This window comes from Cloeon dipterum, chromosome X (genome assembly GCF_949628265.1).
Source record: "Cloeon dipterum chromosome X, ieCloDipt1.1, whole genome shotgun sequence".
In the NCBI taxonomy this organism is placed as follows: Eukaryota; Metazoa; Arthropoda; class Insecta; order Ephemeroptera; family Baetidae; genus Cloeon; species Cloeon dipterum.
The window spans coordinates 13,817,264-13,832,003 of record NC_088790.1 but is presented as its reverse complement, the minus strand read 5'-3'; the positions used below and the strand labels follow the sequence as shown (position 1 = coordinate 13,832,003).

General features: G+C 36.8%; 2 protein-coding genes across 4 annotated transcripts; one reads left to right on the top strand and one right to left on the bottom strand.

The window, feature by feature from the left end:
* Positions 1 to 1,283: 1,283 nt before the first annotated feature.
* Positions 1,284 to 11,933, top strand: LOC135946103 (sodium-dependent multivitamin transporter-like). 2 transcript variants are annotated; one of them, XM_065494155.1, is made up of 11 exons: positions 1,284 to 1,555; positions 5,928 to 6,061; positions 8,988 to 9,176; positions 9,635 to 9,789; positions 9,842 to 9,982; positions 10,042 to 10,260; positions 10,552 to 10,670; positions 10,727 to 10,881; positions 10,939 to 11,159; positions 11,272 to 11,372; positions 11,434 to 11,933. In XM_065494155.1, the coding sequence occupies exons 1-11, from the start codon at positions 1,333 to 1,335 to the stop codon at positions 11,607 to 11,609; spliced, it is 1,833 nt and encodes a 610-aa protein (XP_065350227.1). In that variant the 5' UTR covers positions 1,284 to 1,332; the 3' UTR covers positions 11,610 to 11,933. The 2 variants fall into 2 exon arrangements, with proteins under 2 accessions (XP_065350227.1, XP_065350228.1); XM_065494156.1 differs by lacking the exon at positions 1,284 to 1,555 and adding an exon at positions 5,284 to 5,394.
* Positions 11,934 to 14,259, bottom strand: LOC135946104 (thyrotropin-releasing hormone receptor-like). 2 transcript variants are annotated; one of them, XM_065494158.1, is made up of 5 exons: positions 13,711 to 14,253; positions 12,648 to 12,962; positions 12,394 to 12,451; positions 12,221 to 12,329; positions 11,934 to 12,171 (listed from the first exon to the last, which is right to left on the bottom strand). In XM_065494158.1, the coding sequence occupies exons 1-5, from the start codon at positions 14,092 to 14,094 to the stop codon at positions 11,934 to 11,936; spliced, it is 1,104 nt and encodes a 367-aa protein (XP_065350230.1). In that variant the 5' UTR covers positions 14,095 to 14,253. The 2 variants fall into 2 exon arrangements, with proteins under 2 accessions (XP_065350230.1, XP_065350231.1); XM_065494159.1 differs by having other exon boundaries at positions 12,073 to 12,329; positions 13,711 to 14,259.
* Between the last annotated feature and the right edge of the window lie 481 nt (positions 14,260 to 14,740).

The window sequence follows — 14,740 nt, the reverse complement described above, 5'->3', positions numbered from 1 at the left end:
TTTCTCCAACTTCTTTACATCCTTATAGATTATGAGACGATCAACCTTTTCCTGATATATCTGTGAATGAAAAATCTTTAGGGATGACTTGCACGGTGGATTTATATTTTATTAAAAAAAGTACTCCTTATAGAGTACAGTTTGTGAGGAAATGGACACACAGACACCCAAGTTTCCAAAGGTGTAACCTAGGCCTTTCAGTTGAATTGCAATCTCAATCGCTACAAAATGGAGCGATTTCTTGTGAAAGAAATTTTCTGATATCTTTGAAAAAGTTGATCTCGGTCAATGAGCTGCTTCCACTAAGACAAATAATACACAAAGAAGATAATACAAACTAGAGCGTGTTATTTTCTAATTATATATACTTGCAAATACTTAAAACTTAATTAAAAAAAAACAATTTTATATTTAATATGGCGTATCTCACCACATTGGCCTTTATGTTTTTAGAAACACCCAATTATGTAATGTTGAAATTGGTCTTAATTTTTTTTTCTTGTTTGCTATCTATATTTATTTCGGATTAACACAGCCTCTGCAATTTGAAATAATATTAAGTAAAAAGCGAAGAAATACAAAAATTACATTTTATTGGCACTCTGACTTCAAAACCCATGTCCCCCGTATATATGTGACTCTCATTGAGATACAAAGATACGCATTAAAATTTCAAAACTATTTAAGATGTACATCACGCTATATTCTATAGATCAAGCATATTATTTTCGGGCTCTTCGTATATATCGCAAGCCTTCAGTTTTTCTTTATTTTGGCCATTCCAAATTCAAGCAACTCCATACCCCATTATTGTTACAATGAAAATGTATTATATATATGATTTCTGAAAAATGACAACAGCATTATTTTCTCTGAAATATGGACTGGAAACATGGAATCTTTTGGGAAAACCGTTGCTAGTTGAAATTTCAAGGGCCTGTGACCGGAATTCTGAATTCCGGTCACAGGGCCTGACTGTGGGTAATCGCCTTGGCATTATTTCATAAAGCCCAACGATATGGAAGGCCCCGCAACCGGTCGTAACCTCATGGATGCCGCACAAAAGCATTGAATCCGCACCAAATTTAGAGCACGGCCAATGCCACTGATAACCAGCATCAGGGACCCAAAAGTGAATATCATTCATCGTGTTCCCAGGTGTCAACAATCGGTAGGCGCGCGTCCGGCACCGGCCTTAACCTCCATTGACTGTTTCTTTCTTACTTGTACTCTTAGCGAGCGAGTGAGCGAGCGAGAGTCATAATATTCGCGAGGAGCAGGTTGCGAGTAAAAGTCAGGTGGCAGTCTGCGTTGGACGGCGGCAGCAGCAGCATGGGTGCCGACGACTCCGTTGCCGTTTCCACGGGCATGAGCGCCGTCGACTATGTCGTGCTGATCGGCCTGCTGGGCGGCTCGCTCTTCATCGGCGTCTATCATGCCATCTTCCGCAAGCAGAAGTCGACGGCCGACTACCTCGTTGGCGGCCGAAGCATGCCTCTCTTGCCGACGGCCATCTCCCTCCTCGCCAGCTACATCTCTGCCATCCTCATCCTTGGTCAGTAATCGCGGCAGCTAACAGTTCAAGTTAAGCGTATGTAATTTTTGTTGGATGTAAAAAAGGATAAATTTTATGATGAAAATTAATAATTTAAATTTAAGGGTTATACTGGTTTCTTTTGCGAAAATTAGTGTTAAAATCATCTAAGTAGATGTAAATACAGATGAATAAATAATCTGTTTATAGTTTTTCTATATAATTTTTCTGATCTTTATAATATTGTTTTACTCCAACTTTATCTTTTTAAAATTTTTATATTTTAATGGAAGTGAATACTAAATAAAGTTAAAAAAAATTGATTTTCTACTTGTTATATACAAAGCATCAGATTCTCTTCCGAATTGGCTGTGCTTTACTTTGCTGAAAAAAATACTTTTAAAAGGAATAAGAGACTTGGAACCACGCAAAAGTAGATTTAAAAAAAATAATTTCGATAATTATGTTCCTAATTCTATTTTACATTGGTCAAAATTTAATCGCAGCCTACTCTCAAGCAGCATATCGATTAAAGTCAAAGCGAAGCACATGAGGCCTGCGCATCATTAACAGTTGGTTATATGTATGTATTGTTAGTTTGAATAATTATCTCAACAATGTGCAAATATCAAACTAGTACTGAGTATAACAGTTTTATTTCATAATTTAGCAAATATTTTCGAAAATTTAGACAGTTTTTATCAATGGAGTTTATTTTGTTTGATTTTTATTCGTCTCGTTACGATCTCGTTGGTGTGCAAATTATGTAGTAAAATTCCCCCTCTGACAAAATAATCAGTAATGATACAGTGCTCATCGTTTGATTAGCATGCATACTTTAGAGTTGATTTTCTCAGAAATTTAAACAGTAACCTGGGAAAATTGTAGTTGATTTCTAATTTTTAAAAACATATTTAGAGTGAAAGTAAATATTATTTTTAAGAATTTTTCAGTATATATCCACTTTTATTTTAACCTCTGCTCAGCACAGGGTCTCAGGTCTCAATAACACCGCCGAGTGGATAACATGGAACAAGTGGTCCGAGTGGCCACAGAAGTTCTTGGGCTCAATGTTGCAATCTTTTCATCTCCCTGCTCTGAAGTATTTTTTATTCATCGTAAAAAAAGACATTTATCCGTAAAGCCGCTGGAAAGGTGGGCAAACCAGCTTGAGGCGAGTCTGCGCCGGTGAGCCTCCCATCCCGTTGAGCTATTTGAGAATTTCGAGTCACTAAACTAACCACTTTTTGCTATCATCTCTGACACTGGTCAGCCAGTATTAGATTCCCAATCTGCTCAATTATCTCCTCCCACTTTTACACTCCTAATTATGCCTTGGGAATGCGAGCCAAGGGGCTTTACTTTAAACGAAACAGTTGGGCTCATTGGATGTAGCAGATAATTGCAAAAAATTAACAGTACAAACTCATCCTAGTCCATAATTAGAAGAAAATGATAGATAAATTGCAAATATTTTTTAGGAAAGCGAAAATGTTTTGCTACCAAACAAAACTATTTATTTGATGAGAGCAATTTTCGTTAGAAAATTCCAAATTTCATCGTCCAGGTAACATACACATCCGATTATAAAATTAATTCCGCGAATCTCTTTTGGCCTTTTGCAAATATAATACAGCGACGTTCTTCGACACAAAAATCGCACGCGTCCGTGAACACAATGTAGACAATGGCCCGCGGACACAGTGAGCGCGCCCGCAACAGGCGATTATACAAACGTTGAGACATGACGAGATGAGACAATACAAGAGGCGAAAATCAAAGGTTATCTACTAGCAGCTGCATGCACGCGAAATAGTTTTTAACTCTGTTTATCTTCATAGTCAGCAGACTCGATTCAATGTCACCAGTGCGGAGTTTCCTTCTTGAAATTCAGAACGTGTGACGGTATTCTTCCTTGAAACCAAGCATGGGAAAAATTATCATAATTGCAATAATTGCTTTTCGTCGGGATGCACCGGAGGTATAAAATAGAGGATTTTAGGGATTAAAGCAATCTCCTCTGACGTGATAATTTTATCAGATCATCAGGGTTGTTCAATTCGGTATGCAGAATGCTAGACTGCAACTTTTGTTAAGGCTTTAAATCAAATATAAAAATTGCTCTATTTTATATGATTAAAAATGGTTTGAGTCTAAACAATGGAACAAATGGAAACTAAGCAACCGACAAAGCCATAATTTAATCTTGCAAATTAAAATCGCTAAGTTTTCTTCGTAAAATAAAAAGCATTACTTTATTTGGTGACAACGTACCAAAGAAAACTAATGTAATATATCAAAATTATGTTTAACTTTACTTTCTAATTTTGGAAAAAAACTGCTACAAAAGACTATATTCTTAATAGGTTTTGGATTTTCAAAGATTCATTTTTAATTTCAAACTAATTTTCTTCAAATATCAGACTCCAATAACATATTCCTTTCTCGTTTTCTGCAAGAACTATACAAAAATTTATTTACTGTTTTATGATTAATTTTGTAACTGTCAACGTTTTGATGTTTTAAAAGTGTAGGATAATTAATGAAATTTTGTTTAGTTAATTCTGCGAAACACTTGGGTAATTTTAATACCGCTTCATAGATTAAGCACACGTGCCGACTTTTAGCAATAGTGCGTGACTCGCATTTTGTCCAAAGTCAAACAATTACATAACACTTGACTAACAGACATTCTGACCCCATCGTCATAACGGATTCGCCATTGTACAAAATTTCTTTCTTCAAAATGAATTGAGGTAACTCCTCCTTATGCAAAATCTACACAAGTAGATTTTGCATAGCCATATTTAATCAATGATATTTTGACATAAGATTATAGGTAGGAGGTGTTGCTATAAAAAGTAATCATGTTTTTGAGAATACATGTAGCGGCGATAGCAGTCATAAAATCAAGTCAAGCTGAAAATAAAAAATAGTTAATATACAATCAGAAGTGCGATGGATTAATCAATTTTATCTGAAAACTATCACGTCAAAAACATTGCCAATTTAGGTTTGAACTTTAAATAGAATATGAGATTTAACCACCATCAGAATTAATTTAAATGCATGCCGATCTGCTTTCACGATGAAAGGTGAGTTGCATCCATCTGGCTTTGTTGCGCAACAAACTGCGATGAATGGATGAGCGTGTATGCAAACGCTGCCATATCGAGTGCTGCATGTTTTCAGGTCAATGATTAGCGATTGAGTATTCGCACCGGCCCTTGCATATCAAGCAACTAAGTTATTATGTGCATTAATGCATAAAATGTGTCAGCTCAATAATCCGACAGTAAAGAACATTAATTACTGAGCTGCCTTCCATATTTATTCAAATGAAAATTAACAAGGTGGAAAATGAGCCTCATTTAAATTCTTCAACCTTTAATTACATAGTATGCAATTCCTTTGTGAGTGCAAAAGGATTACAAGGCTGCTGCGAAAGAAACCCAAGCTGTTAAAATTCGTTTATGTTTCAGGAATTAAAATAATTTCAGCCCTTTTTGAGAATGTGTAGCAAGAAAAATACATGTATCATTTGCATTTTCATTTGCAATACACAATTTGCATTTCAACATTATTTGCTGCATTAGTTTACAAATAATGATTTTATATTCCCGTGTGACCAGAGCGCGCACTTGTCTTGTGTAACAACATTATCGCTTGAAGCACTCGTGATTTATTGTTTGTCAAAGAGAGCAGCCTAGAGCGTGCATTTGGCTTTCTAAGCGCACCTAACAGATTAAATAATACGCTGCTTCATGAAAGCATGCAATCCGACGAACTCTCTCGCCGTGCCGCCGATGATGCAAAAAAAAGCAGCGGCAGCCTCCGCATTTAAACGCTCTTATGTAAAGGCGTGAAATTATTGGCCATTGAAATACATTTCATTGTTGATTCGATCGCGAAAGTATGTCGCAATTATCTAAGTATCGTGAATAATTTGACAATGGGTATTCTATATAAGAGGACCAACAAATGGTAGAAATAATTTAGCTCTAAATTTTCCGGTGTTTTTTAAAAGGGCTCTGAACTATTCGTGAAGCACATTGATCGAGCATGTAGGAAAAATCAAAATATTTTTCTACATTTATTCTGCAGTAATTATTATTAAAAAAATTTTTTTACACGATTAATTGAAAAATATTATGTTTATAATTAGTTTGGAATCAAATGACTGACACTTCAATTTAATTTTCAGGAAATATAAAAAAGAAATTTGTGCAGTAACATTTATTGTAACAAAATGTTCATCCTTTGTCGTAAAATTAATTTGTATTTGAAATTGATTAGCAACGGTTAAACAGTGCAGATCGAATTAAAACTGATACAGCCTAATAAAAGCTTTCAATTTATTGTTTAAAATGTCCAAAAATGTCTTCCTTTGCAGGTGTCCCAGCAGAATTCAGTTACCATGGATCAGCTCTGTGGGAGGCGATGTACAGCAACATTATTGCGTTTCCCTTGGTCGCCTACATCTTCGTACCAACGTTTTATCGATTGAAGCTTACTTCAGCGTACGAGGTAGTCAATTCTCCATTCCCAACTGCATACATTTAAAAATTTTAACTTGATGCTGATAAATTTCAGAATATATTTTATCTGTTTGAATCCTGCGCTTTTTTCTCCAGATATATGTAAAAAACTCTTTCCTCTGGTTAGAGTGAGATTTCCCTGAACAAATCTTAATCCATATACGGAGCTGACACAGAATATTAATTGCACAAGGCTCTGTTGAGGTGTTAAGAGCGCGAGTCAACAACCTCTGCATTTGCAAAGGCTCAAGAGAAAGTGAGTTAACAAACGAATTTACGGCACAAAGTCCTCGAAGGCAAATGCAACGCCTGATCAGCGTAAAAATTTAACTTTTTTAGAGTAACTCGCACTTATTCACGCTCCAGATGCACGGAAATCGAAGGCTGCGAACCGGCAGTCGCGTGGATTCGCATTTGCGGCCGCGACGAAACCTTTTGCCCGCAGCCGTGGCGTGAAATTGCACGTGTTGAGCAAGTGATAATAACACTTCTCGTCTCCCGCGGCCGTCTTTTTGTCCGCCGCAACGAATCCTAATTCGTCTTGGTGCCGTAAAAATCGCGCATGTGTTCTTGGTGTACCCGTAAAAAGCGCGCATGTGTTTTTGGTGTACCCGTAAAAAGCGCGCATGTGTAAAGTTGCGCATCTGAAAAAGTGCGTAAGTAACAGTGGGTTACCAAACACATTTTTTTTTAAATTTTAAATTTTTGGCGCCTATTACATGCCCCATCCAAATATTATGCTCCTCTGACAGCAGGAACATCATCTAGTGACAACGCCAATAAGTAAGGATAGTAGCCGGCAGCCGCGTAAACATGCATACCTCATGCACCTCTCATAATATTCATTTTGTTTATAATTTCGTTGGTAATGTGAATGAAGTATGTTAAAGGTATAATACATGAAAACTAGTAAAATAAAATGCAATACCAATACTTCTGTTAGAGCAGCTTGTAAGGATGATGAGAAACAAAGAAAGGAAAACTACTTCTTGCAGAATGCCCACATACACGCGCATGATGACAATACTGAGATAGTTTTGCAACTCCAAATCTCGGGTTTTATTCATTAGAATTGAAAAAACTAACCACCGTTGGAATTTAGCGGTGGTTATTTTTTAATTCTGTTGGTTCGAACCTGAGATTTGGGGGTATAATCAATCCAAAAACTCGACGCGGATGTTCAAAGGTCACAATCTGGGAATTATTTGAGCATACTTCAAAGCTTTTTGCTCAGGGGTGTACTATAACAAAAATTTAATAAACGTTTAACTCGTTTCAACATGGCAAACAGCTTTTATGTTGACCTCAAAGTGGTAGGTCAAAGATCAAGGTCATAAAAATTAACTTTTGGATTTTAAACTCAAATTTTAAAATGAATAATATATTGAAATTTTTTTTTCATAGCCATTTTGTAGAGCACAAAAAATTAAGCTACAAACGTCAAAATTTGGAATGGCGTTTTTCCTCATTTTTTTAATAAAAAATGAAAATTTCGAAAAATCTTGTTTTCCGAGGTTGCTAAAAATCGATGATCGATTAAATCTCGACTTGCAATCATCCGATTTTGAAAAAACCGAATACCGTTAGACTTGTTTTAACGGCCCCAAGTGCACTAAAGGGGTATAGTACCCACCAACCCCCAACCCCCTTTTAACCCCTTAATTACCTGAAATTTAGCATTATTCGTCCGTTTCAACACCTTAGCACGACGTTGACTTGTAATTGTCTTCTTCAAACCAATTTAGTTACTTAGTTCACTTCAATACGAGTCAAACGGTACTTAATTTTTGTAAATAGGACCACCTTTTTGTGTTTAGTTCGAGATTTGGTGCTCATCGAGCATTTTAATGCATCCGCGTCTTAATAAAAAACTTTGTGTCACCCAAATATCAGGTTGTAGTGGTCCTAATTTCAAAAATTAAGTATCGTTTGACTCGTATTGAAGTGAACTAAGTAACTAAATTGGTTTGAAGAAGACAATTACTCGTCAACGTTGTGCTAAGGTGTTGAAAAGGCCGAAAAAATGCTAAATTTCACGTTATTAAGGGGGTTAAATGGGGGTTGGGGGTTGGTGGGAATCATACCACTTTATTGCACTTAGGGATGTCAAGACGAGTCTAACGGTATGTGGTTTTTGAAATTCGGATGATTAGAAGTCGAGATTTGGTCGATCATCGTTTTTTACTAACCTTGAAAAACAAGTTTTTTCGAAGTTCTCATTTTTTAATAAAAAAAATGATACAAAATGCCATTTTAAATTTTTACGTTTTTAACTTAAATTTTTGTGCTCTACAAAATGGATATGAAAAAAATTAAAAATGTCGACATATTCATTCTCAAATTTGAGTTTAGATTAAAAAATCTATTTTAATGACAACGACATTTGACCTAAAAAATGTCATGTTTTTTTGAAATGCAAAATCTCCGAAAACTAAAAATTAATCGCTCATGATTAAAGTACAAGCTAATGTTGGAAAGTATATAATTAGGCACTAGGTTTGAAGAAAAATCATGAAATTTCTTATTAAAACATGCAGGTCTCGGAAGAAAGCCTATTTGAAAAGTGGGAACTTGGGCTTTGCTTCGTGAATTTTTGATAAAAATTGTAAGCCACCATTTGTGCATCTAATAACAGCATTCAAATACAGCAACAGCTTCGATGTGCTCCATGCATTGTAGTGGGGAAACAGTTTTTTCTCTCTCCTGTAAAATTGAGATTTGGAGCTATGCGCAACTTTTACGGGTACACCAAGAATACATGCGCGCTTTTTACGGTTACACCAAGAACACGTGCGCGCTTTTTACGGGTACACCAAGAACACATGCGCGATTTTTACGCCACCAGGACGAATTGAAATTTGATTGCACAATAATGACATGACAGCTCGTCAATTTTTTGGTGATTTGTTTTTTAGTATCTCGAGCTGCGATTCGACAACTACTTGATCCGGCTGCTGGCCTCGCTGACTTTTGCGATGCAGTCCATGCTTTACCTGGGAGTGGTGGTGTTCGCACCCTCCATAGCCCTGCACACCGTCTCCGGCTTTCCTTATTGGGTCTCCATGGTCAGCATCGGACTCATAGGCACCTTTTACACAGCGATCGTAAGCTATAAATCATGAATAAATAAAATAAATTGATTGCCGAACTTAGAGTGGTCTAAAATTAAATTAAATTTCTAGATTTGAATCATCAGTAGGGCTACACCATTTTTTTGTTTCCTAAAATAGTTTAATTTATAGCGTGGAAGTGTTTATGTGATTAAAACATAAAAATGACTATGCATATGTACTACAATTGTTAATTGCGATTTTTGACCCGTATTTTTCAATCAGAGGAAGTTTTGAGAATCGTCTTCAAAATTTGGACGGTTTTAGACGTTTTGAACTAAACTTTCCAAAAATATATCTAAAGATTTTACCTTTTTTATTGTCAATATTTTGCGTGTAGGATATTTTAGAAGATTTTTCTTATGGAAATTTGAATTTTATGACTAATTTTCTTGCATATTTTTTACACAAAAAAATCAAACATAATTTAAAAAGCCAAATTTCAAATTCAGGGTGGACTGCGAGCCGTCGTGTGGACTGACGTCCTGCAGGGCGTCCTTATGCTCGGGGGACTTGTGGCCATCATCGCTATCGGTGCCTTTAGAATCGGCGGTCTTGGTGAAGCATTCAGAATCAGCGGTGAGCACGGCAGGCTGGATTTTTTAAAGTAAATATTCTCTTTTTAATACGATACCAAAATTTGTATATTTGCTTACTAGTTTCGACCCAAATCCGTTTTTACGGCACACAACCCTGATCTGCGTGATCGGCGGGCTTTTCAACACGACGGCTACTTTCGGCTGCCATCAAACCTCCGTGCAGAGATATTGTAGCACGTCCACTCTCAAAAGTGCTGTCTGGTATAATAATGCGGAAGCGTTATCCTTGTTTTCTTCTATTTGAATTTTACTCATTGCAGGACGATGCTGCTGAATATTCCGTTGCTGACGTTGATGGTCAGCTTGGGGTGGATAGCTGGCGCAGTGGTGTTCGCCAACTACGCCGAGTGCGATCCCGTGCTCACTGGACACATCAAGAACAAAGACGCCATCGTCCCATATTTTGTGCTTCGCTATTTTTCAGGCACACCGGGTCTCGTTGGTCTTTTCGTGGCCAGTCTCGTCAGTGCGTCCTTGAGGTATTTAATAATTTATTCTCATGTTCAGGATTAGGATTTAAGTCAATCCTTTTTCATATTTTTGTACGCCACATCCCGAATGTTATAAGCCATCTTATATAACCATCTTCAGAGCCCAAAATCGAGTCGAACCGCTAAAAATCGTCTAAATCTCATGAGATAAACGCGGTAAACGGTATACATTTGTCTCAAGATTTAATTTAAATTGGCCTCAAAACCATCTAAAGATGGTCCTCTTTGGTAAAAAAACTGTCTTAAATTCCCAACCCTAACTCATTATTTTCTAAACAGCTCCGTCTCCTCGTTGCTGAACTCAATGGCGGCTGTGGTATGGCAAGACTTTTTCAGTCAGTTGTCCTACTTCAGTAAAAAGGACGAACACGCGCAGCTGAACATAACAAAAGCTTTAGGTGGAAATTTTGAATCCATTTTATGAATAGCGTTAATTAATATTCCGAATAAATAGGATTCATTTTCGGATTCATGATGATTGGCCTGGGATTTTTGGTCAGCAACATGTCCGGGCTCATCCAAACCACCTTCACCCTAGTCGGCGCCATTCAAGGCCCTCTTCTGGGCGTGTTCCTCATCGCGCTCTTCGTTCCTTGGGCAAACAAATACGTATATAAATAACTCTTGTCTAGGACCTGATTAAAAAATAATAAAACTGTCGCACAGGGCGCCGTTGTGGGCATGCTCTGCGGGCACGCTCTCTCAATCTGGATCACGTACGGGGCGCTCAATCTGACTGCCAAGCCACCCTACCTGCCCTTGTCCGACCAAAACTGCGCGAATGAACCCTGGTTTGAGTCGGCTTACGGCACAAACAAAACCATCAGCGGACACTTCCCGGGGGCTAGATATACTTATACCCCGTCCAGCCCGGTCCAACCAGACATGTGAGTATCAAACAATTTAACCAGGATGTTAGAAAAAGTTAGGACATTATTATGTCAACCGTATTTGTGTTCAAATTTAAAAAAATTAAAAAACTGATAAATTATTTTTCAGTGAATGGCCAGACAAGTTGTATACAATTTCCTACATGTACTACGGAGCTCTCTCTTGCTGCGTCACGATGGTTATTGGTTTCGTGATAAGCACATTGACAGGTATAAATGAAGGACAACGTGTGTGTAACTAGTTGCTAATTGCGATAGCAATATATTTCAGCTTGCTTAGTGAACACGAAGCCAGACGTCAAACTGTTGCATCCTCTGGTGTGGAGATTCGTGGTTTCGGAGGAGGAGAAAAAGGAGAAGAGCAATTACGGAATCAAGCCAAAACTCGACGGGCCAAGGGATGAGAAGTGCAGCTGTTCCTCCTACACACTGTCGTCTGAACTTTAATGAGCTCTTAAACTAATAGAAACGTACAAACATTGCAGTGACTGAATGTTGGCGCATAAAAGCAGATTGATGGAAAATGGCAAAAAAATTAATTATTTTTCCATTTTTGCCAACGTATTTCACTAGGACGTAAAACACTAAGAGTCAAAGGCGCATTTTGTAAATGTATTTTTTAATATTTAATCATTGATCGGAGTTAGTGATTGACATTCAACACTTTAGGATTAAATTATTTATAATAGAATTAATTTGTACAAATTGGTAAAGATCTAGAATTTTTTACAGTAAGCAAAATAGGAAATTACACATGTTTAAGAAACTTAATCATTTGTTTAAATTGCAACGAAAACATTTCATGACATTCCCAACACAGCACTTGTACATTTTCATTAAAATCTCTACGAGGCATTGTCGAAAAGCTTTGCCGCAAAAAGCGTACAGCAAAAAATTTATCGCAAAATTAGTGAAATACATCAACATGCATAGCTTTTGTACGCACTTTAGGTTGTTTTTCTCTGCTTCGTCTTTTGTCGAGAATATTATCAGCAGACGAACGATGTAGCTGGACTTTTTTAAGTTATCAAGGGTATATCAATCAAAAGACAACTCACCTTGGTGTGCTCAGGGCTAAAAACGAGATGGAAATGAGCAGCATCATATTTGTTACACTCCTTTGCACCCTCTTGGACGAGCTGATACAGCGTTGGACGACATCTGGAGCTATATTAAAAAGAAATACATATTTAATTTGCTACTCTAAAAAAAGAAAATTAATTTATCTTACTATGATTTGGAACATTACTGCTGACTTCTGGCTTTTCATCCTGAAGTTCAATTGACTCCTTATAACATAATATTTTTTGAAAGATTTCAAAATTGAACAAAGGAAGTTGAAATTTCCCATTTGCTTATACGGTCAGGAGGGAAAACTTTAAAATTTGGATATGGCTCTCGCGCGAACGGGTAAAATTGGAATATCAATATCAATTCAACATTATGTTTTTATTCAATCAGCAAATAGTCTAAATCTCAACTTACCATGTTCCGTGACGATGAGTCATTTGAATATATCATTATAGTCTCAGCATTGCTTGAACTGGCAGTCACGTTAAATTTAAGTTGACTCCGGGAACGCACAAGGCTTTGCACGACGAGCGTGTTCATTATTGAGATCATAACCAGCGGTATCACCAGCGACAGCATTAGGTCGGCCACAAAGATACCTTTTAGATATTGAAGTGTTTGTGGCTTCATATCGCAAACAAAGCCTTGTTTGGGATCCTCTTTGCCCGTTGTGAATAGGGTGTACAGATTGCAGAGGAGAGACAACGCTAGTATGACCAAAATGATGATCTGCAGACAATATTACATAAACTTTTTAGTTGATTTTTAATCAATTTTAACGCATAAAATTATCAATAGCTTCAACTCTCAAAACGTCATCCACAGAATTTTAATTAAATTTGGCAAAAAAATCAATTCTTCTAGTGCGGATAACCTAAATAAAGGTGTTTCTGTTCATTAAACAAATATATATAAAAGAATAAGAATAGTAAATCAGGCTATATGAACTTTAGACTGCTTGTTTTTTTCTGAGTTTCCAAAGGGCATTTGACCTTCAATGAGCAGGAATGATTCAATTTTAAGCTATTTGAACCATAATTAGAACCGTTGAAAACCATCGTATACGTCAAAGACCATTTGAAAAGCGTCTAAATCTGTATAAAATATATTGGCCATGCATCTGGGCAAAATTGCAAATATTTATCTCACTTTGGGACATATTTTACAAATTATATATTTTTTAGTAATATTTTTAGCATCAAATATTTTATGACTTGTTTTCAATCCAATTTTTTCATAATGTGAAAATCGGTAGATACCTTTGCAAAAATTAAGAAAAACCTTTAAGCTCACAAAGCTCTAATTAGTAGAAAACATTTTGTTTTTTCAACCTCTGCTCATGACGAGCTGGTTTCAATACATTGTTAAAAAAAAGAAAAGATATCGGAATTTTCTGACTGCATCATCGAGTAATAAAAATATTGGCCTAGCGGGCGCCAGTTGTGGAGTTAACTAAAATTGGAGTAAAACCTCAGACCTTCGCCCTGGAAAAAGTGCAGATATAGCTTCTATGCAGGGGAAACCTCACGGCAACCAGTCTCTCAGTGGTGAACGCGACGGTGATCCAGACGCTGAAGAAACCAGAAGTGACGCTTAGGTACAAGAGGAACTGGCACCAGCCAAAATTTTTGAGGACCGCGTCACCAAAATTATCGCTCCACCAGGAGAGGCCGAGTACGAAGAGGAAGCAAGCGTCCGACGCGGCCAGGCTCGCTAGGTAGAGGCTGGAGCTGCGGCTCCTGAGGCGCGTACACGTGAACACCAGCACGTTCAGCAGGTTGCAGAAGACGCCGATGAAAACTATTGCCGGGGTGTAGTAGGTCTGCACACCGACGACGAACGCATTGCACGTTGCCTCCATTTTTGAAGCACTTCAAAATAATTGAAATGTATGAGTCAACAGGACTATTTTGCAACATGCCATAATACCGCAAAAATAAAGGAAACGAGTGGTTAAATCCTTTCCTTGTTCCTCTTAGTATTTCAATATTGTTGTAAAACCTGTTTTCAGTGCCATCTATTTTATCGTTCATGGATTTACTGCGCGTAAATACTCGTTAATGGGAAAATTTTGTGACTATTCACATAGGAAATAAATCTGAATTTTAGATGACTATTAAAAGTCTTAATTTAATTTTTCATTTTTAAAAGGAAAGTCCTCATTTCTCACCTTTTTTATTTGGTTGGTATTTACTTTGCTTGATGCAGATATAAACCACAAATATAGATATATTCCTGCATCAAGCGAAATAAATCTTATACTCAAAACTATACTTCCTTTTACTGAGCAACTGAGCAATAGAAAGATCCTGTTTAAATAAATAACTGGGCATATATATAATTTAATTATTTTTTAAATTTTTGTCATGTATTTAGTTAAAAATTGTAAGAGAATTTATAGCTAAGAAAGAACAGATTCAACTGAAACCATACAAAGCAGTTGTAAAATATTCCTTTTTCGACTATCACAGAACAAAAATTGCTTAATAGGTTCAAAACCATCTTTA